Source organism: Ovis canadensis, chromosome 15 (assembly GCF_042477335.2).
Source record: "Ovis canadensis isolate MfBH-ARS-UI-01 breed Bighorn chromosome 15, ARS-UI_OviCan_v2, whole genome shotgun sequence".
NCBI lineage: Eukaryota > Metazoa > Chordata > Mammalia > Artiodactyla > Bovidae > Ovis > Ovis canadensis.
The window spans coordinates 55,055,274-55,078,708 of NC_091259.1; the positions used below are offsets into that span (position 1 = coordinate 55,055,274).

The 23,435-nt window shown below is 39.9% G+C and overlaps 2 protein-coding genes across 9 annotated transcripts; both read left to right on the forward strand.

The window, feature by feature from the left end:
* The first annotated feature begins 1,681 nt into the window (after window positions 1–1,681).
* Window positions 1,682–6,900, forward strand: LOC138420291 (olfactory receptor 52L1). 7 transcript variants are annotated; one of them, XR_011249210.1, is made up of 4 exons: window positions 1,682–1,921; window positions 2,080–2,140; window positions 3,987–5,041; window positions 6,398–6,900. XR_011249210.1 is itself a non-coding variant. In XM_069553408.1 (3 exons), the coding sequence occupies exon 3, from the start codon at window positions 3,993–3,995 to the stop codon at window positions 4,944–4,946; it is 954 nt and encodes a 317-aa protein (XP_069409509.1). In that variant the 5' UTR covers window positions 1,694–1,921; window positions 2,080–2,140; window positions 3,987–3,992; the 3' UTR covers window positions 4,947–6,146. The 7 variants fall into 7 exon arrangements, 3 of the variants coding, with proteins under 3 accessions (XP_069409509.1, XP_069409508.1, XP_069409510.1); XM_069553408.1 differs by lacking the exon at window positions 6,398–6,900 and having other exon boundaries at window positions 1,694–1,921; window positions 3,987–6,146; XR_011249209.1 differs by lacking the exon at window positions 2,080–2,140 and having other exon boundaries at window positions 1,697–1,921.
* Window positions 6,901–6,933: 33 nt separating this feature from the next.
* Window positions 6,934–22,000, forward strand: LOC138420290 (olfactory receptor 52L1-like). Of its 2 annotated transcripts, XM_069553406.1 has the most exons (3): window positions 6,934–7,292; window positions 17,149–17,441; window positions 19,099–22,000. In XM_069553406.1, the coding sequence occupies exons 1-3, from the start codon at window positions 7,166–7,168 to the stop codon at window positions 20,056–20,058; spliced, it is 1,380 nt and encodes a 459-aa protein (XP_069409507.1). In that variant the 5' UTR covers window positions 6,934–7,165; the 3' UTR covers window positions 20,059–22,000. The 2 variants fall into 2 exon arrangements, with proteins under 2 accessions (XP_069409507.1, XP_069409506.1); XM_069553405.1 differs by lacking the exon at window positions 6,934–7,292 and having other exon boundaries at window positions 17,155–17,441.
* Window positions 22,001–23,435: the final 1,435 nt, after the last annotated feature.

Sequence of the window (23,435 nt, forward strand, 5' to 3'; positions counted from 1 at the left end):
CTTCTAAATGTGTATGAAGATGGTACTCTCATAGTTCTCATATTTTCCTAATGAAAATGTTACACTTCCTACTAAGTGGGGAACATCCATTTTCTCACGCTTCTTTTACCTCTGGTTTGGAAGCAATGTTCAGTAAAAACAGACTAGCAAACAAACAAGCACAGACTGCTGCTTTCGAGGTTCACGTCATTCATGGATATCATCCTCTACCTCTTGCTGTTACTAATATCTCTTCTTTCATCAAATGATGATTTAATCAATATCTTCTTTATTATTTGGCTACCCATAGTCCTGGAGGGAGACTTCAGGGTGAATGACCCATTGAACGCTCTAGGTTTTCTTATTCTTCGTTTCTTTATTACCAAAGTCCTATCTCATTTACCGATTCCCATGACATGTGCTTATACTTGAACCTCGTTAAAGATTGCTATGCTTGTTTCCAACAGATGTCCCATCATCTATGCATCATTCCTTCCTATCCACACTCTTAGTGTGAGACTTAATAATGAGATTCTGATTGTGTTTCAACCTTCTGCTTAAAATCGTCATAACTTTCTGCTGGCCTTTAAAATGACCCAAAACGTGCATGTTACAGTCTTACTTACAGGCCAGGCTAAATTCCTGAGAACTACATTCCCCAGTGTCGTGATTTCTTCAGGTCTTTGACAATACCAAGCTCCCTTCTCTCTTGCCTCAGGAATTTTGTATCCTCAGCTTACTCTCACCCCTCTCTTCACTTTTAACCCATTCTTTTGGTCATGAACTTGAATTTAGGATGGCTTCCCTGAACTCTCCAGGCAGAGAATGTTCTCATAAAACACTTTAGTTTTGACTTATAACACATAACTTCTATTAGTTATTCTTATGATCATGTATTTAAAAGTATCATTCCATGATCTGTGATCACAAGGACCATTTTATCACGTCAGCTGTTGGTGGCTGTTTTTTTGTCCAACATCTATTAGAGCACTTAGATTTGGTAGATATTTAATATCTATTGAATAAATGAATAACTGAGACTTCCTGCTAGCTATAAGTGAAATGTTTGTAGACTGGAAGAATGAAAAGACTGCACTAGAAACTTTATCCCAAAGATGAACATGGTCCCTGGGGTGGACTGGTAGCTGCTTTATCTGAGATGGGACCAAGGGAAGAGTTTACCTGGTGATGGAAAGATATGATAAAGAAGATCTTAGCCTACCTCATTGGAAACTTCCTGGGATGAGTTGTCTGAGATGTGTATTTATCCTATACTTGCTATAGTATTGAAGTTGATGTTTGTATGCTTGCCACAATTTCCCAAACAGAAGCAGAGTGCTCAATTCACCTGAGACAGGTGGCATTCATCTTACGTTAGGTTCCCTAGAATAAACCTAATGCAGAGATTTATATGTAGGTGGCTTATTTTGAAGTATACTTGGAAATAACACCTGTCAAGAGTGAAGGAAGCAGGATGAGGCAGAGAAAGAAGTTAAACTGTGATCCAGTTATCCCAGATGCTGATGTTGATTCCATAGGGATGCTCTTGAGCTGGGATGGTACTTCAATGTTGTTTCATATAGGAGAAAATATGTCAGGATGTTGTATTTGTACATAGACCAGTCATTGAGCAAGATCTACACTCAGGAAAGAGAAGCAATTTTGCATGAATCAGCTCTTTGTCCAAAGGAATGGCTCAATTATAGTAACTTTTAGCACACAACATTCACGATAGATGGAAGATAGAGCATACTGAAGTACAAAATCCACTAAAGTATTTATTGGGTCTGAGTTTGACCTGTGAATATGAGAAGTCTGAGCTTACACAGCAATGTGGGGTTTCTTAGCTTCCTGAACATGAAATTTCTTATCATAGTAATCAGGATGTACAGGCTTAGAAATGATGACCAACACTGGACCAACATTAGCCATCTGGTCAGGGGTAGGTACCACTCCTTGCTTACCCAATCAGCTATCCTGGGACAGCAGACTTAGCTCTGCATGCCTCTAACCAATCGGGAGGTTACCTTTGGCTCTGTTCAGATGGGTTTGGGTGGCCTCTGGGACCTACCAATTGGTAATAACATCTTCCCTGCTCAGTACCTGTTCACAGTCACCAGGACTGCTATGGAGAAGTATCATAATAGGCTTTGCCTTTGAGGTAAGATTACAGAACCAGCTATGAGTTTGTGTATAATTTATAGTAAACTGATATACATCATTTAATTAATATTTATAAACACTTGTAAGACATAATATTTGCTTTACCATCAGATGAGGCATCATAGACAGAGAGTTTAAGTATCATACCAAGATTTCATTTAGAATGTGAATGGTACAGAATTAAAATTTTAATCTGTCTTCCTGCACAGCTTGTGTTAGCCTGTTACATCATGAAGTCTCTGCCAGCTAGCTGATAATTATAAATTTCAATAAGACATGGTCCTTTACTTGATATAAATCATGAAGACACTGAAATAATTTCTATGAAATAGATAAAACAGAAAATTGTGGATGAACAAAGAAGGATAATAAAATAAAATGCCCATAACTCAATCAGTGGTTCAAACATAGTCAGTGAATTCTTTTTAAGAGGCCGAAGACAGTGGACTCTGAAGTTTGAAGAAACAGCAATTCAGATAAAGAGGAGGACAAAGAATACTTAAAAAGGCCCATGTAAAATAGGATGGTATACTCATATAATTCCAAAAACAAGTAAACTATACATGTGGGAATATTTTAAGTACAAGTCAAAGTGATACAAAAAGATAGACTTTGAAAACCTTGTATGCCAGTCATAAATGTAGGTTTTATTTCACAGATTAAATGAACTAAAAAGCTTAACTGTAGGGAAAAAAAAACTTAACTGTAGGAGTGACATGATGACATCTGCATTTTAGATGCATTTAAGAACCATTTGGCTTGAGAATAGAGAGTGGATTGAAAGGATAAGTGACAAAAGCAGAGAGATTTAAGGAAACAGTCCAGTTTGGAGGAGTAGGGAGTATGACCTAAACACTGACACTGGGGGTTGAGAAAAAGAAGTGGATATAAGAAGGGTTAAAAATCCAGTCAACAGATATTGTGGTTATGTAAAAAGGATGAGAGACAGAATTGTGCATGCTCAGGGGCTCGCACTGAGTAATGTCAGAATCTCTCTGTAGCCCACCAGCCTCTTCTGTCCAAGGGACTTTGCAGGCAATAGAGACATAATAAGCAAGGGTCATTTCAAGTTCGTATATTGGGTTGGAAAGGTTGACAGTGATATAATTCACAAAAACATGGCAAAAGTGAAGTGGAGCAGATTTAGGAAGAATAGGTAAGTTAATTCAGTCTTGAATACGTTGAGCATGTGGTACAGATATTTAGGAAGCAAGTGGAAAAGTGGATTTGTGTTTCAGAAAGATATTTGACATAAAAAAAGCTGTTTGGAAGTATATAAATTAAAGTATATAAATACTTAAACTCATGTGAGCTCCATCAGCGATAAAGTACAGAATATGGAAGAGAGGAAAGAGTGAACCCTTGGAATCAGCAACATATAACTAACAGGTAAATGTAGAAAGTGGTGGACTGGGGATATAAGAGAAACACTGGTGGAGGGCTAAGTCATGGAATCTGAGGAATACTAATTTAAAAAATAGCAGACTGATTTATAGTGTTGATCAATGCCAAGGGGCAAAAAAAGAATTCTTCTGTGTAGACACTGTCAGACTAGAAGTAATTGAATGTTTGAGTTTCAACATATCTCTAAAAGCAGCCTATGCTTACCCTTATCCCTTAATGAAACTAGTCTCTCTTAATTAAGATATGTGGATATCTTGCCTTTGCTAAATTATCTGAAGAAAAAGAGATTTTCCTCCTAGTATCTGATTTTATTCCCTTGTGTTACAATTTAAACTTCTTTCTTCATCTCATGAAGATGGTAGCCAGATCTGGACAATGTGATAACCCATAAAGAATGAAGAAATCATGATTTTGGTTTTTTTGCCTCTTCCCTTTCCAAGCCATTGATGACAACCCTGAGTAATTCCAGCTGGAGGCTGATGCAGCCATCCTTCTTCCTGATCGGCATCCCAGGTTTAGAGGAAAGCCAGCACTGGATAGCACTGCCGCTGTGTGTCCTTTACCTCCTTGCCCTGCTGGGCAATGTCACCATCCTCTTCACCATCTGGACTGACCCATCCTTGCAGCAGCCTATGTACCTCTTTCTGGCCATGCTCTCTGGCATTGACCTGGTCCTGGCCTCCTCTACTGCACCCAAAACCCTTGCAGTGCTCCTGGTTCACGCCCATGAGATCGGGTACACCGCCTGTCTGGTCCAGATGTTCTTCATCCATGCCTTCTCTTCCATGGAGTCGGGGGTACTTGTGGCCATGGCTCTGGATCGCTATGTAGCCATCTGTCACCCTCTGCACCATTCTACCATCCTGCATCCCAGGGTCATAGGGTGCATCGGGATGGCGGTGCTGGTGCGGGGGATGCTCCTCCTCCTCCCCTTCCCCATCTTGTTGAGGAGACTTGTCTTCTGCCAGGCCACCATCATAGGCCATGCCTACTGTGAGCACATGGCCGTGGTAAAACTCGCCTGCTCAGAGAGCACAGTGAACCGAGCCTATGGGCTGGCAGTGGCGCTGCTTGTGGTTGGTCTCGATGTCCTGGCCATTGGTGTTTCCTATGCCCTCATCCTGCGGGCAGTGCTGAAGGTACCAGGGGGTGAGGCCCGACTTAAGGCCTTTAGCACATGCGGATCTCACATTTGTGTTATCCTGGTCTTCTATGTGCCTGGAATGTTCTCCTTCCTCACTCACCGCTTTGGCCAGCAGGTGCCCCATCACGTCCATGTTCTTCTGGTCACACTCTACCTCCTGGTGCCACCTGCACTCAATCCTCTGGTCTATGGGGTGAAGACTCAGCAGATCCGTCAGCGAGTACTCAGGGTGTTTGACATAAAAGGACTGATCTGAACACATCCCAATCATTTTCTTCAGAGGTTCTTTCCAGCCATGCTGCTGGGAGCCCGTGGTTGGTGTTGGCCAAATGGATAGAGTCCACTGCTATGGTGAGAAGTCCTTCTGGTTGTAATAGTCTCATGGCAAAGAACATCATGAACACTTGGCTCCACGGCTGAGTGAAGTGTGCCTGGAGAGCCTGATTGTGAATATTTCCTCCGTTCTTTATTTCCTAATCCAAACATTTCCCTGTTCTTGGTAACGGAGGTGTTCGGGGTTAGGAGACACACACGATGGCTCTGGATATGCCGTTTTCTCTGTCTAATGACTGACTGTGCAACATCTCCTAGAGTGTGTATGGAACGTTCCAATGTTTGTCTGGTTTTAGTTCTGAGTGTCAGCAAAATTTGTAAGTGCTATGAGCTTCAGGTCACTAGGCTCCTGTGTAATAAGAACATTTCTCAAATCATTTGAGACAGTCACAGTGTGAGAAAATACCTTTTCCTGAAATAATATGGGTGTTATTTATTTAAAACAAACTTATGTGTAGCAGATACTGTGATAGGGAATAATGTGATATCCCTGTATTTAATGAAGAACCACATGTGAATAGTGATTTTCTTTTTAAAAAGATCTGTTGTATTTCAGATTTATTACATTTTAATTTACCTATATTTTTCTTTGGATAAAGAAGGAATAAGATAAAGCATTGAATTTATGTATTTGATAAGTATTAACTTAACCAAGAAAAAGTAACCATGTAATTATTTGTATCTCACAACTATAACATATGCTAGAATATGATGTTGATAAACATAGGTTTCTTAGTAAATTTAGAAGCAGTTATGCCACTTAAACTGAGTTACTCTTTCTGAAATGTGGATATGGAGTGATTTCAATGAGGCCTCCCTCCATCTCTGCTAACAGGAACCGGGTAAAAAGTTAAAAGAGGATTGTCGCAATTGATTTGTTGCCTGTTTGTAGGATGTTGCCTTAATATTGATCTTAACTATTTTGAGTCCTTAAAAAAGTTACAATGTTTTTTAGTCCTGGAAGAAATCAAGTCACTGGTACCTAGAAGTAAGAGGCTCAAGTGATCAGAGTATCCTATCTTGAGATTCCATCACGGTAGAAGTGGTAGGGTAGATGGTTAGTGTTTCCAATTTCTCCTTTCTTTGTAAAATTTACTTCTAATAAGTAGTTTTCTATTATAAAGCTGAGTGTGAAGTCATTAATTTGGTTGTCACACGTGGGTGAGTAAAGGAGGATAGGTCTGAGTTCTTATTGCAGGAGGGATTGCATATTCTCATCACTCGGATTTAAACTATGGTAAAATTGTCCTGGGAAGCCAGCCTATGCTATATCACACACACTAGAAAACAACTACTTTGACACTAGAGGTATTTAGTTTGAGGAGATTACAAAAGGAGTAATTTGCTTTGTCCTTCCATTTATACCACTTTCAGGTGCTTGGAATGTGGATGTGAAGCAGCTTGCTTGGATCAAAAGATGGAAATATGTGTTGAAGATGGCAGGGCTACATTATAGAAAAGTCTGTGTCCTGATTCTTCCTGGGCCACCAAACCTGACTTGAATCTCTGACAAAAATGAACTTGAAGTCGGTTTAAGCCACTGTATTTTTTTGGGATCTTTGTTACAACAGACTAACCTATAGCTTAAGCAGTATATAATTTTCATCTCAGATCTTTCTAGTAGTATACATATTTCTTTGCCTGGATGATGTCTTTAAAAATTTCCCTTTGAAAAGATTTGTGGTTCTTGTCTAAAAATCTATTTATTTTACTCACATCCAAATTTAGTATGAGAAAATTATTTAAATTATTTTATTATTTAATTTTCTACTGTGTTCTCTGGTATACCCTCTATTTCATTCCTAGCAGTGTTTACTTGTACTTTTTCTCTTTTCCTTGATTATCCATGATAAATATTTATCAATATTATGAAAGTATTTCACTGTGTAGCCATTCAGCTAAATGTTAGTACTGATGCTTTGGATTAACCTTCTTGTCTTTCCTGCTGGTTTACTGTCTCAGAATTAACTGATTCTCTCTGGCCCCACAGCAATAACAGGGCTTGGAGATTCAGCAACATTTCCTTCATTAATAGAGGGAGCTGGTTTCCTTGTCACTTTGTGTGCACAGGATACTAAAGTGACCCATCTCCTCTGACACTACAAGAATAATTTCATCAGTTCACTGAATGATTTTTCTTTTATGTTATTATTTATTCTAAGGTTGGAGCATTCCCTAGATCTCTTAATAAGAACATTTCCTATCTCTGAATTGGACTTCCCTGGTGGCTCAGATTGTAAAACGTCTGTCTACAATGCGGGAGACTCAGGTTCGATCCCTGGGTCGGGAAGATCCCCTGGAGAAGGAAATGGCAATCCACTCCAGTACTATTGCCTGGAGAATCCCATGGACACAGGAATTTGGTAGGCTACAGTCCATGGGGTCGCAAAGAGTCGGACACGACTGAGCGACTTCACTAACTTCTTTACCCTAACTCATAATTCTACCATCCACATTTACATTGGTTTGCAGATTTTTTCATTTTGTTTTTTCTATATTTCCAATCTAATTTGACTTATGGATCCAGAAAATTCAGAAAATATTTGAACTAATCTTTTTACACTTCCCTGTATCCTAGAACTGTTATTGTTATTTTTATAATTCTTTGTCTATTAAATGAGACTTTTGGGAGAGAGAGAAAGTACATCATATTTTCAATCCAGCATCCTGAATCAGAATTATTACATTTTAGATTTCATTTTTGGTATTAGTAGTTTTGTATATAGCTTCCATTTTAAGCCATAAGCTTCTGGTATATAGGAGTCTTTTGTGTTTCATTTACTTCTCAAAGATAAGTGTCTGACTTAATCTCCAATGCAAGAAACATCTTCAGTAATTGTGATACAGGATGAATGCACAAAATTGGTACCTCTACAGAGAGTGCTTCTTTTATTCGGTTAGTAATTTTGGTGTGTTTTTTTGTTTAGGATTAGGAATACAGATCTCTCATCCTAGAATTAGATGTTCCTTAACTTGGTAGAAACAGAGTGCCTCTTTGAGAGAAAAAAGCTCAGGAGTACTGCTGGAGATCAGAAGGGCAGGTTTTCTACTCTTAATCCTCTGTGTATTCTTAGTAGTAGTGATCACTCACAAGGAATTAAAGAGGGGCTAAAGTAATGTGTGGATGTTAAAGTTGCTCTATAAAGAAAGCTGAGGTACAAAGAATTGATACTTTTGAACTGTGGTGTTAGAGAAGACTCTTGAGAGTCGCTTGAACAGCAAGGAGATCAAACCAGCAAGATAATCAACCCTGAATATTCATTGGAAGGACTGATGCTGAAGCTGAAGCTCCAATACTTTGGCCACTTGATGCAAAGAACTGACTCATTGGAAAAGACCCTGATGCTAGGAAAGATTGAAGGCAGGAGAAGGGGACAATAGAGGATGAGATGGTTGGATGGCATCACCGGCTGAATGGACATGAGTTTGAGCAAGCTCCGGGAGTGGGTGATGGACAGGGAAGCCTAGCATGCTGCAGTCCATAGGGTTGCAAAGAGTCAGACATGACTGAATGACTGAACTGACTGAAGGAAATAATAGAGCTTAATAACTTCCATATGCATAGCTCTCCAGTGAGTCATGACTGATATATGTGGAACCAGAGAACATAGAGGGGGCCATCAATTTCATTCCCTTAATTCTAGATCTTAGGATCGCTGCTTACTCCCTTCCTTAATCTGGGGGTATACTTGATGTGAAAATTTGGTTCAAAGTACAAATATCTATGTTGTTCTTGCTTAGTTTCTGAGTCTTGTCTGACTCTTTTGTGACCCCATGGACTATAGCCCTGCCAGGCTCCTCTGTTCATGGGATTTTCCAGGCAAAGATACTGGAGTGGGTTGCCATATCCGTCTCCAGGTAATCTCCCCGACCCAGGGATCAAACCTGCATCTCCTGTATTAGCAGGAGGATTCTTTACCACTGAGCCATCTGTAGGATCCCCATAAATGGATGAAGATCTAGAAAAATGTAAACTACAGAAAGATAATGGCTGGCTCCCAAGTTCTCTTTGGGAAGCCGATCATGTGTACTTATGCAAGTGAACTTATGGCCTTTGAATATGAAGCAAGAGAGAGTCCATTGCTGTCCTTATAGATCCTCTAGGCAGTCAGTGAAATGGATAGGTTGGAACACGCTACCTACTCTTAGACTCAACAACCCCACCACTACTCCAACTGTCTCTGTCCAGTTAGTGACCTTTCTTACCATATGTAAAAACAAGCAAGAGAAAGTAGAGGATAAGGTTCTTTCTTAGTAGGCAGCAGAGGGCGCCTTTCACTTTCTTGGGGTGAGGTTGATAATGTTACAAGGGCTTCCCTAGTAGCTCAGCTGGTAAAAATCCCCTTGCAATGCACGAAACCTCGGTTCAATTCTTGGGTCAGGAAGATCCCCTGGAGAAGTGATTGGCTACCCACTCCAGTATTCTTGGGCTTCCCTGGTGGCTCGGATGGTAAGGAATCTTCCCGCAATGCGGGAAACCTGGGTTTAATCCCTGGGTTGGGAAGACCTCCTAGAGAAGGGAATGGCTACCTACTCCAGTATTCTTGCCTGGAGAATTCCATGGAAAGAAGAGCCTGACAGACTACAGTCCATGGGGTCACAAAAAGTAGGACACAACTGAGTGATTTCCACTTGATAATGTTAAAGGAAGGTTGGAAATTGTTGGGGGGAGCAGGGTACATTTTTGTGCTGGGTCATAAATTATGTCTTAATAAATTTCAAAGAAAAAACCCAACATAAATTTAAACTGAAAACAATAACAATATATGTCATGATAAGGTCCAAACAACCAGAAATTAAACAAAATACCTCTAAATAATCTGTGATTCAAATAAGAAATCATAGAGAATATTAGAAAATATTTCAAACTATAATGACATGTAGTAAAAGTTGTGGAATATAGCTAAAGTAGAGGGAAAATTACACTTTTAAATGCTTATATTAGGAAAGTATGAAGATTTAATATCAATTATCTAAGGTGACAAGTTAGAAAAAGAAGTATAAATTTAGATAAGGTAAATAAGATTAAGGAATTATTAAAGATAATAGCAAAATGAATAAAATTGGAAGCAGAAACAATATAGAAAATTTAACAATTCAACAAAAGAACAAAACTAGTACTTTGGAAAGATGAATAATATTGATAAAGTCCTGGTAAGATCATCAAAGAAAAAGAGAAACACAAAGGATAAATATGATGATTGAAGAAGTTCTTATGTAGACTATAAATCTTGACTTAGGCGTATACTTCCTGTTTCTAAGCACCCACCCCCAACACTAGGTTAACTATAACATTGTCCCAGTGAACCCTGGACTGTGATTTGCAGCTGCAAATGCTTCTGGATTGTCATCTGCCCAAACCTACCATGTAAGTTACCCTATAATAAACTGATCCATTGGATATGAGCTGCCAGCCTTGGTTTTTGGTTTCAAGATAACCATCTCAGTTCAGTGGGCACTTTTTTGTTCCCTTTATCCTCCAACACTTGGTCACTCCCAGAACAGTCCTATTCAAGCCTAGCTCCAGGGACAGCTGCTCCAGATGGACAACTCTGCCAGGTTGAACTGCTGTGTTCTCCATTCTCTCAGGCTTGGTTTCCTCCCCACTCACCCTATCAGGTATAGTTGGTTCTCTTATCACATAACACATGAATTCTTAAAATTCACTATACCATACAAAATCTCATGTGAAAAACCATAGGATATATGGAGAAATGGAGTAAGTAGGATAAAAAAGATAGAAAATAATATACAGTAGAGTTTTGCATATTAAATGGTTAAAAAGTACTCCATTGAATATAATGCTTTACTTTGAAAAATGCAGGAAGCATGCTTGTGGAAATTGACAGAAGAGTTGCAGCTTGTGAATTATTTTGAAGTGGTAAAAGAAACTTTATTTGAAATTAGATGGAATTTGTGAAGTGAACTAGCTGTTCACTTGTAGCTGTTAGGGATGTGTGCCTTTGTGTGTTTTGTATATTCTTATGACGGTCATTTTCAGCTTGATGCAGTTTTCTGTGTTCAAATTATACAAAGGCAAGTATGAAATTCAAATATCCTCAAATGTTTTCTAATATATCATAGTGTTGGAACACCTTTGTATGTTCAAACCAAGTGATACAACAAAACTGACTGTATCCTTTTTTTTCCCACTGTCAACAGTTTTCCATAATTTCAATGACTGCCAAAAAGTATCTCTGCTCCACAAAGTTTTGTCTAGGTCTTTCCAAGTACTTCCCATCTCACCTGGGTATCCCCAGATCTGCCTTTCACTGACCTATTATCTTGTAAGAGGTATCTTGTATATTGCCTTTACTTATTCATCTTTTTAAAGCTATGATCATTTAAAATCTGTCATATCACTACCTTGAAGCTGCTTGCTAATGAATGTGCATAAAATTATGTAGAGTCCCACTAGCAGAGCATATACTCATATTAGAATAATTTAAGAATGGTTTATTTGTGAAGGGACTATTCATAAGGATGTGGTCTGTAAGAGATCCTAAGCAACAGTGCAGTTACTTAGGGCTTGTAACATCACTTGTCAAATGAGTGACTGTATTCCCACAGCACAGATGTATCTAGACATCACAGACCATGTCTTGATACCCAGTTTCACAAAAACAAAAGGTGGAGTTGAACTGGGGTAAAGTGTCAGGAGGAATGGATTTCAATCATGTGCTGAGCTAGTGGAAAAGTACTGGAAGGTTTTAGGTTGGGCGGGGGAGGGGGTTGATCAATACAGTGTGTCAAACATATTGAGTCATTCTTGAGATTGCAAAAGCATTAGTCTATGATTAGGCCATCTAGGGTTGCTAAGTGCTGCTCTTGGAAATTAGGCTCCTACTCTCCATAGAGACTGAGAGAGGGAGGGCTCTCTCCTTCAATGCGTATATATATATTTAAAAATTATCTATTTATTGGCTGCTCTGGGTCTTCGTTGCTGCATGTGCTTTTCTCTAGTTACAGTGAGTGGGGGCCACTCCCTAGGTGTGGTGTGCAGGCTTCTCATTGCAGTGGCTTCTCTTGTTGCAGAGCCCGGGCCCTAGAGCACCTGGGCCTCAGAAGTTGCAGCATATGCGCTCAGTAGTTGTGGCGCCCAGGCTTAGTTGCTCTGCGCCATGTGGGATCTTCCTGGATCAAGGATCGAACCCATACCTCCTGCACTGGCAGATGAATTCTTTCCCACTGAACCACCAGGGAAGACTCGATGTTTATATTTTAAGAGAAAGTTTCCGCATCTTGAGAAAGACATTTCTAGATTGTAAAATTGGGAGGAGGTTGGGAGGAGATTTATGTACACGGCAAAAGGGCCAAGAAAGAATTTACAATTTCTCAAAGTAAAGTTTCTCAAGCAAATATTCTAAGGAAACTAAGGAAACTAAGGCTAGGGGTGTGTAGTCTTAAAGAAACCTGTCCAAAGCTTAGACCAAGCCATCTTGGTCATTGGGTGATTATTATTATTTTTTTCTAGTTGGCAATCTCAGAATGCTGTTGTATTTATTTGATGAAAACTGTTGGGGAGTTGCGAGGTGTGCTAGGACTTGGTATATGGTTGAGCTTCTTTCCCATGTCTCATGGGGCATGGCTATTTATAGCCATGTGGATCACTGTCCTATTTTCTGACCCAATCACCACTATTCTGGAACACTCACCCCTCTTTTGTGACTTTTGGCTCACTTCTTGGTCTAATAGTGCATGTGCAAAAGGCTAGTCCTGCCTGTCTAGTATCAGAGCTTTCTGAATAAATATTATATTTGTAGTAATCCTTTCCTGTGCACATTTTGGGCTTCCGTTTTTTCCCATTATTTCACCACAACTGTCTTTCATCTTTTGAAGTATGTGCATATTTTCTGCTTCATAAACACCTCTCCATTTGTTTTGTATCATATTTTAGATTGATTTACTATTGAACATCATGTCAGTATGGCTAGTTTTTAGAGTGGAAGGAGGAAGCTACAGTGATTTCTGAGTTTGTCATGTGAATTCAGAGATCTTTGGAACTTATTTACTATTTGGAGTTTTTGAGACTTTCTTCATGATACAGTGTCTTATCAATTTTGGAGCCGTTGCATGAAAAGCACATGATGTGTATTATCTGTTTTTACTAAGAGTAAGCTATTCAATTCAGAAACATTACTTTGCCAACAAAGGTCCGTCTAGTCAAGTCTATGGTTTTTCCAGTAGTCATGTATGGATGTGAGAGTTGGACTGTAAAGAAAGTTGAGCACCGAAGAATTGGTGTCTTTGAACTGTGGTGTTGGAGAAGACTCTTGAGAGTCCCTTGGACTGCAAGGAGATCCAACCCATCCATCCTAAAGGAGACCAGTCCTGGGTGTTCATTGGAAGGACTGATGTTGAACCTGAAACTCCAAAATGTTGGCTACATGATGCGAAGAGCTGACTCATTGGAAAAGAACCTGATGTTGGAAAAGATTGAGGGTAGGAGGAGAAGGGGACGACAGAGGATGAGATTGTTGGATGGCATCACCGACTCAATGGACATGAGTTTGGGTAAACTCTGGGAGTTGGTGATGGACAGGGAGGCCTGGTGTGCTGCAGTCCATGGGGTCAAAAAGAGTCGGACACGACTGAACGACTGAACTGAAGTGAATCGAAGCTTTTCAACATCCATTCAAACCCACTTTTCCATAACCCTCTTTTATCATGGAGACTGTGAAGCTGAAATACTTAACCCTTGAATCTTGGACCTAAAGATGGACATCAGACTCATTTCAACTAATCAAATGCAAAAGTCTGTTGAGGGTTTTCTTCCTTCTTCTTATCTGGAACATGGAATTGAAAGCAAATGATTGTAATCATAACTTTGGATTTGGTGGTGGTGTTATGCAGTGGCTAAGTTTTGTCCAATCCTTTGTGACCCCATGTACTGCAGCACACCAGGCTTCCCTGTCCTTCACTATCTCCCTCAGTTTGCTCAAACTCACATCCATTGAGTTGGTGATGTCGTCCAACCATCTCTTCCTCTGTTGCCCCCTTCTCCTTCTGCCTTCAATCTTTCCCAGCACCAAGATCTTTTCCCATGAGTCGGCTCTTCTTATTAGGTGGCCAAAGTGTTGGAACTTCAACTTCAATGTCAATCTTTCCAGTGAATATTCAGGACTGATTTCCTTTAGAATTGACTGGTTTGATCTCCTTGCTGTCCAAGGGACTCTCAAGTGTCTTCTCCAGCACCACAGTTTGAAGCATCGATTCTTTGGCGCTCTGCCTTCTTCATGGTCCACCTCTCACATCCATACATGACTACTGGAAAGACCATAGATAGCTTTGACTAGATGTAGCTATACTTTATGTTCAAAAATCAAACATATAGTATTTTCTTTCAGCCTTTTTCTAGATGTTTCAGGCTTACAATGAAGTTGTTAACCAGGAATTTATGAATGGTCTCTATGATAGTCTGTGAACTTTGTAAACATATGGAAACAAATCTCATCATTGTTATTACTCTTATCATCATTATTATTTATTACCATTAGGAGAGAGTCTACTTAGCTTTCATTAATTTTTAGAACATTTCACTCCTCAAGTAAAAAATGCAGAAAGCTATTTTGACCAATATTCACTTCTTAGTCTTTAAATTTTAAATAGCTGAGCTTTTGATTTTGTGACATAACATTTATATGAAATTAATTTTGATGTTAATGAGAAGTATGTAAATAAATTGATTTTGAATTATTAAAAATTAGCATCTACATTTCACTTAGCTGGTTATTATGCCTCCTTTTTCATATACATAATTTTTATATGTATTAATTCTATGCCTGGAGAAGCCCGTGGACAGAGGAGCCTGGTGGGCTACAGTCCATAGGGTTACAAAGAGTCAGACATGACTGAAGCAACTAAGCACACACACATGCATGCATTAATTCTATATCTGGGTAATCTGTTGTTTCATATGTCTTCCTGGTTATTTTTGGGCCAGCATCAAACTGAATTAAATGGTCTATTTTTATAAAAATTTAATGCACAACAGGACCATATAACTTAAAACTACAATTTTAAAGCTTTTTTTATGTGTTTATTCTTCCAGATTAACCTTAGCATTCATGCATTGGGTTCTAAAATATCACAGTTTTGGTTGGGATTTTGGTTAGATATGATGGCAAAAGTCCGCCTCTTTGGGAACCTGCTGGGAGGAACTGCTTCAGGATCAATATTTATCTCATACTTGCTGTAAGAATGGAGTTGATGTCTGTGGACCTGTCGCAATCCCCTAGGAGAGAAGCACTCAGTTGATCAAAAACGTGTGGCATTTGTCATGGGTTGGATTTTCCAGAGTAAGACTTGGAGGTTTGTATGGAAGAAGTTTATTGTGAAGCAGACTTGAAAATTATACCTGGGATATCTGTCTGACAGATGTCAAGGAAATATGGGGAAGAGAAAGAGGTTAAACTATGATCCAGTTACCCTAGATACCTAAGCTAATTCTATGTGATGCTCTTGAGGGAGATGGTCCTTCAGTGTTGTTTCAAAGTGAATGAAGAGGGTCAAGTCTATGTGTTTGTATATAAACCAGACAATGGCTGAGAACTGCACTCAGGAAGAAAAATTGTCTTGGATGAATCAGCAAGGGAGAGTGACTTAATTATGGGCTTTTAGCACCTGACACTTTCAGCAGATGGAGGAATGAACACATTTAATCATGGAGTCCACTAAAGAATTTGCTGGGGCTGAATCTGACCTGTGAATATGAGAAGTCTGAGCTTACAGAGCAATGTGGGGTTTCCTAGCTTATTGAGCATGAGCCATTCTCACAGGCATCAGGCTGTACAGGCTTGGGGGTGATGATCAACACTGGACAAATGGGACACCGGATTAGGTGAAGTTGCCACTTCCTGCTCTGTCTCTCTGTCCAACCAGCTACCCCTTGGGTAGAAGATGGCCCTGTGTTCCTCCAGTCATACTTGAGACTAATTCTGGCTCTGTCCAGGCATGTTTTTAGTGTCTTCTGGGACCTGGAAATTGGTAATGACAGTTTCCCTACTCAGCCCTTTTTTTTTTGCAGTCACCAACCCTACCTTGGAGCAGTACAAGAATGGACTTGCCTTTCAGAGTGAGGATGACAGAACCAGCTAAAAGTTTTTGCATTGTTTTTTACTTGTGGAAAATGAGGTCAGGTTTGGAGCTGAAGGTTCTGGGGAAGGCTCTTGACAGATGACTTCCATCTTTCCCATAATCCTTGCAATAGGAGTTATTTCTTAGTTGACTACTATGGCTCTGAGTCTTCTAATATGTTTGACACCTCTTAGTAGCTCTAAGTTTATTTCCCTTTGTCTCAGAGACATTATCCTCCAAACTCACTGATCCCTCAAAACTAACCCACTCTATTTCAATCCCTTTAGCTTCTGCCCTTTAAATCACACATGCTACGAGCTAATCTGTGAGCTTGCCTATACTTCCCAATGTCAGTAAATCTCCATGGTCAGCTGAGCCATTCACAGGGGCCTTTAGCATTCTCCTAGGTTGGCATCCTCATCACATATGGTGCATGTAGGTATGTCTTATTTACCCAAGTCTTGCCAGAGCTAGTACAATGCTTCACATCCTTGGACAACTTGAGTTGCCCAGACCTATGTGATGTATTTTGTTTCCTCTTTGGTATTCAGAGATTTCTATGTGGGCCTTCTGGATGTAAAATCTTCTTTATCACCGATACTTCCAAGCTAGGCAGAAGATCATCATGGAGGCAGAACTGGGACTCAGTTTCTTCTGCTGAGCAGAGAGGGTCATAGTGAAACCTTCTTGAGTCTGGAATTTTCTCCTCTTTCTAAGTTCTCTTCATGTTGCTAAGTCTTGCTCAGTCCTGTGTTGGGACTGACCAGTGTTCTTGCCTGGAGAATCTCATGGACAGAGAAGCCTGGTGGGCTACAGTCCATGAGGTTGCAAAGAGTTGGACACGACTGAGTGACTGACACACACACACACACACACACACACACACACACATGTTGGGACTGTAAAGCATGCATTTTCAGAAGGTAGCCTAGAGGTCAAGAGAACAATAGCCCTGTTCTAGGCATTTTATTGATTATTTATGTATCTCAGATTTGACATATGACCTCTACATCTGAGGGTTTGATCTCTATTTTTCTCTCTCCTAGTAGGTCATCCCCACGAACCCACACTTTCTGTGTGCTCACCTAATCTCTGCGTCCCCACATCTCCCTTTACTACCGTCATAAAATCCACACCACTGCAAAGAAGGAGATTAATGGGGCAGGGACAGGCCACAGCCTGCAGAAGAGCCTTATTGCCTGTAGTGACAGAGACAGTGCTGGAACTGAGCACCATGAGGAGTTCGTCATTTCTGACACACACCTGGGATTCTGCTACAGCTTCCTACGGCAGAGAGAGTCAGGGTGGTTCTTCTACCACAAGGCACCCAGAATATCCCTTGGTGAGGAGCACTGAGGCTCAGTCCATGTCTCACAGATGCCCCACCATCTGCTACATCATTCCTGTCCCTTAAGTTCAGGGTCTGTCTTGTCAAGTTCTCATGATTCCTGGTTGCTTTATATACACATTTATTTATATTAAATGTAGTCATATAGATATTTATTTATTCACCAGACATGACTGGGTACCAATTAAATTCTGGCCCTTCTGGGACTTGCCCTGTGACTGCAAGCATGCATGCATGCTTATTTGCTAAGTTATGTCTGACTCTTTGCAATCCCATGGACTATAGCCTGTGAGGCTACTCGGTTCATGGGATTTTCCAGGCAAGAATACTGGGGTGGGTTGCCATTTCCTTCTCCAGAGTATCTTCCCCACTCAGAGATCGAACTTGCATCTCTTGTATTGGCACTTAGATTCTTTACCACTGAGCCACCAGGAAAGTGCATAAACAAGGCATAGTCCCCACTTTTTAATGACTGACAGACTAATGAGTTTTATAGTTCAAAGCAATCAGTGCAATGACATGGCCAGTAAGGTGATTTTATAGAAAAGTGAAGGAGACATGCCAGGCTGCCTCACAGAATTTGGGGAAGGCTTCATAGAAGAGAGGTCACTTAGACTAAATTTACATGAACAATTAAGAATGGACAACTTCAAATTTTGTTACTTGTCCTCTGCTTTCTGGCCAGAGAGCTAAATATGTCTTCATTTTTAGTTTCCTGGGAATAAAGTCCCTTCTGCTTTTCCTCTACAAATCATTGAGGGATTTCTTTGTTTACTTTAGTAATTCATGCTTAACAAACAGCTCTCAGCTTTCTCCCTAGACTCACAACAACACAGTATAAAGAAGAGGCAGGTTGTACTCAGACACATGTCTCTGCTCTTCTTCTTTGCCCACTAAAGTTATCTTCATCTTCCTCCACTGCTCTGCTAACACTGCTCTGATAGGAGCAATGGGTGGTGGCCTTCCACAAATGCTCAGCTGTCCTCTGACTCCTCAGCTGATACGTGAGAAAGGGGTTGAAACTTGTACCAGAAAGGAAGTAGTTAAGAGGGAATTAACTTTCTCATTGCATAGAATGTTCAACACTGAAATATGAAGTTTTGTAAAATTGTGAGATTTTTCTTAGAGGTGTCAATGAAAAATGTTCTTTTGCTTGTGGATTTGAACCTGGAAGGAAAGCAAAATGTGGGAGATATGTGCCCTCCAGGCATTTCAGATTTTGTACTTGCCATGGTCACAGTTTCAGGGCAATATTTTTTGTTATCATTGAATTACAAAAAAGATAGTTGAAGTGATGTATAGATTTATAATCCACAAGAACTGAATCATTTCTGATTCTTTTTGATAATACATAAATACAAGTGTGTAATCCTCTCTTACACTGAAAAGAATTATTTCACAGTGTTTGTTTTTTAAGACTAACACATATAAACAAACATATCTAGTTTAAAGATTTTTGTTTTAACTTTGCAGAAGTTAAACATAGTAGCTATTTAATTCATATTTCTTGTTAAGTGGGGCTTTCAGAAGCACTGAATCATCATAATAAGAGATAGACATAGCAAAAGTTTGAAATAGAGAGTTATGGGGACAAAAAATGCACAAGGAATGGAGAGAATATGATTTTCTTTTTGCCTCTTCCCTTTCCAAGCCATTGATGACAACCCTGAGTAATTCCAGCTGGAGGCTGATGCAGCCATCCTTCTTCCTGATCGGCATCCCAGGTTTAGAGGAAAGCCAGCACTGGATAGCACTGCCGCTGTGTGTCCTTTACCTCCTTGCCCTGCTGGGCAATGTCACCATCCTCTTCACCATCTGGACTGACCCATCCTTGCAGCAGCCTATGTACCTCTTTCTGGCCATGCTCTCTGGCATTGACCTGGTCCTGGCCTCCTCTACTGCACCCAAAACCCTTGCAGTGCTCCTGGTTCACGCCCATGAGATCGGGTACACCGCCTGTCTGGTCCAGATGTTCTTCATCCATGCCTTCTCTTCCATGGAGTCGGGGGTACTTGTGGCCATGGCTCTGGATCGCTATGTAGCCATCTGTCACCCTCTGCACCATTCTACCATCCTGCATCCCAGGGTCATAGGGCGCATCGGGATGGCGGTGCTGGTGCGGGGGATGCTCCTCCTCCTCCCCTTCCCCATCTTGTTGAGGAGACTTGTCTTCTGCCAGGCCACCGTCATAGGCCATGCCTACTGTGAGCACATGGCCGTGGTAAAACTCGCCTGCTCAGAGAGCACAGTGAACCGAGCCTATGGGCTGGCAGTGGCGCTGCTTGTGGTTGGTCTCGATGTCCTGGCCATTGGTGTTTCCTATGCCCTCATCCTGCGGGCAGTGCTGAAGGTACCAGGGGGTGAGGCCCGACTTAAGGCCTTTAGCACATGTGGATCTCACATTTGTGTCATCCTGGTCTTCTATGTGCCTGGAATGTTCTCCTTCCTCACTCACCGCTTTGGCCAGCAGGTGCCCCATCACGTCCATGTTCTTCTGGCCACACTCTACCTCCTGGTGCCACCTGCACTCAATCCTCTGGTCTATGGGGTGAAGACTCAGCAGATCCGCCAGCGAGTACTCAGGGTGTTTGACATAAAAGGACTGATCTGAACACATCCCAAACATTTTCTTCAGAGGTTCTTTCCAGCCATGCTGCTGGGAGCCCGTGGTTGGTCTTTGCCACATGGATCGAGTCCATTGTTATCATAAGAAATATTTCTGGTCATGGTAGTCTCATGGCAAAGAACATCATGAACACTTGGCTCCACGGCTGATTGGGATGTGCCTAGAGAGCCTGATTGTGAATATTTCCTCCGTTCTTTATTTCCTAATCCAAACATTTCTCTACACCTGGTGATGGAGGGATTTGAGGATAGGAGAAATAGATGATAGCTCTGAATATGCCATTATTCTTATCTCTGTCTAATGACTGATTGTACAACACATCTGGAGTGGGTATGGACAGTTCTAATGTTTGTCTAGTTTTAGTTCTGAGTGTCATCAAAGCTTGTAAGTGTTGTGAGCTTCAGGCCACTGAGTTCCTATGTAGTGAGTCTTTCTGAAAGCATTTGAGACAGCCACAATGTAAGAGAATAACTTTCACTGCAATATGAAAGTGAAAGTGAAGCCGCTCAGTCGTGTCCGACTCTTTGTGACCCCGTGGACTGTAGCCCACTGTCCTCTGTCCATGGGATTCTCCAGGCAAGAATACTGGAGTGGGTTGCCATTTCCTTCTCCAGGGGAATCTTCCTGACCCAGGGATCGAACCCTGGTCTCTTGCATTGCAGGCAAACGCTTTAACCTCTGGTGCTATTTATTTAAAATAAACTTAAGTGGGGCAGGTAACATAATAGGTTCTGAAAATAATGTGATATGATCTCTATTTTAAATGAAAAAACACGTGTAGTGATTTCTTTTTTTAAAAAGGTCTATTTGTATTTTAAATTCGTTGTGTTTTAATTTACCTATAATTTTACTTAAGATAAAAAGGGAAGAAATATCGAACATATTTGTGTTTTATAAGTACTAATTTAACAAAGCAAAAGTAGCTATCTATTTATTAGTGTCTCATAATCATAGCATGTGCTAGAGTCTGGTGTTGATAAACATAGCTTTATTAGTAAATGTAGGAGCAGTTATGCTACTTAAACTGTTTCTGGAATGTGGATACCTAGTGATGTCAATTAGACCTCCTACCATCTCTGCTAACAGAAGCTTGATAAAAGCTTACAAGAGGACTGTCACAATTGCTTTGTTTTCTGTTTGTCATATGTTGCCCTTAATATTGAACTTCACTGTTTTGAGTCCCTAAAAAGTTTCAATTGTTTTAGTCCTAGAAGATATCAAGTCAATGCTACCTTGAGCATTAGAGAAAAGATGATAGTTTGCATATGTTTTCTTTTCTGCCTTCACCTAATAACTGACTTTTTAAGACTATCTGGGTTAAGGGTGGAAAGTCCTAACTTTTGGCAGATTTTAGTTTCAGAGTGTCTTCAAATCCTATACGTTAAGTGGTGTGAGTTCTAGGTCATTGCGTTCCTGGGTGGCAGCAGAGTTTCTCTCAAAGCAGTGTGAGAAGACAACTTTTGTTGCAATATGAATGTTATTTATGTATTTAAAATAAATTTAAGATGGGAAGGCACTATAGTAGGTCCACAGAGTAATAAAAGCTCTATTTCCAAGGAAATATCTCTCTATTTATGAGCATATGTGTATGTGTGTGTGTATAGTGAATTTATTTTTAAAATATCTGTTTGTGTTTTAACTTATCCACAATTTTGTCTAGGATTAAAAGGGAATAAAACCAAGTATTGGATATATATTTATGTGTTTTATGTCTTAATTTAACAAAGCAAGGCAAATATGTAATTATCAGTATCTGACAAGCATATAATGTATTAGTGTCTGGTGTTAGTAAACATAGGTTTATTAATGTATAAATGTATAAATAATTATGCCACTTGAAAGAACAGGTCTTTCTGAAATGTGGATATGGAGTGATGTTTGTAAGCCCTCCATCCACCTCTGCTAATAAAAACGGTGTCAAAACTTACAAGAGGTTTGTCACGGTTGGTGTATTGTATTCTGCTGGATGGTGCCCTGAGATCGGACTTAATTATTTTGTATTCCTAAAAAGTAACACATTTTTTTCAGTCCTGGAAAAAATCAGGTCACTGCTACTTAGAGGTAAGATGTTCTAGTGATTAGAGGTTCCTATCAGGGTAAAAAAGGTGGAGTAAATGGTTAGTGTTTCTAGTTGTTCTCTCTCTCTCTTTTTTTGGAAAATTTTACTCCTAATAAATAGTATTCTGTTATAGAGCTGATGACACAGTCTCATCACCTTGGTTCTAGGTCTAGGGCTTAAAACACTGGTAAGTTGTCCAGGGGAAGTCCAGGCTATGCTGTATCATACCCATTGGGCAACTGCTTTGATAATAAGTATCAAACTCATTTGGAAACAAAGTAAGAGGTACTTAGTTTGAGTAGATTATACAAGGAGAAATTTGCTCTCTCTTTCAGTTTTACCATTTTCTGATGCTTGGAAGGTGGATATGAAGGAGCTGCCTTGCATCAAAAGATGGAAATGCGTGTTGAAGAAGGCAGAGTAGCATTATTGAAGAGCTTGTGTCCTGTTGCTCTCTGGGCCACCAAACCTGACTTAAACCTGTGACAGAAATGGACTTGTAGGTGATTTAAGCCACTGTACTTTGGGGAATCTTTGTTGCAGCTACTAACTAAAACCTAAAAATATATGTTTTTGTTTTAGATTTTTTCCAGTGGGATATGTATGTCTTCTAGAATTTTCTTTGAAAATGTTTGCAAGGTTTTGTTTGGGTAGAATGCATTTATTTTGAGCTTATTCAAATTTACTATCAGAGAACTTTTTATGTAATTTTCTTCTTATATTTTATTTTCCACAGTGTCTATACTATATCCCCTATTTAATTTCTGCTGCTGCTGCTGCTAAGTCGCTTCAGTTGCTAGCAGTGTTTGTGTTTTTTTTTTCTGTTTACTTTGGTCATCTATGTTAAATATTTATCAGTATTATTAAAACATTAAAATAGTTAACTTGTATGGCCATTCAGTCAAATGGTAGCTTTGGCTTTCTTTTTTTAAATTAGAGGATAATTACTTTACAATATTGTGATGGTTTTTGTCATACATCAGCATGAATTGGCATTAGGTATACATATGTCTCCTCTCTCTTGAAACCCCTCCCTCCGCCCTCCCCATCCCACACCTCCAGGCCATCACAGAGTATTGGCTTTGGGTTTCCCGTGTAGTACATTGAACTCCCACTGGCTATCGATTTTACATGTGGTAATGTATGTGTTTCAATGTTATTCTCTCATCATCCTGGCTTCTCCTTTTGCATTTAACTTTCTTATATTCTCTGCTGATTTAGATTCCTTTACTTTTCTATCATCTCAAAGATGCATTAAAAAGGATACCAAAATATTACTTATATCTATTTTTTTTTACTTTTT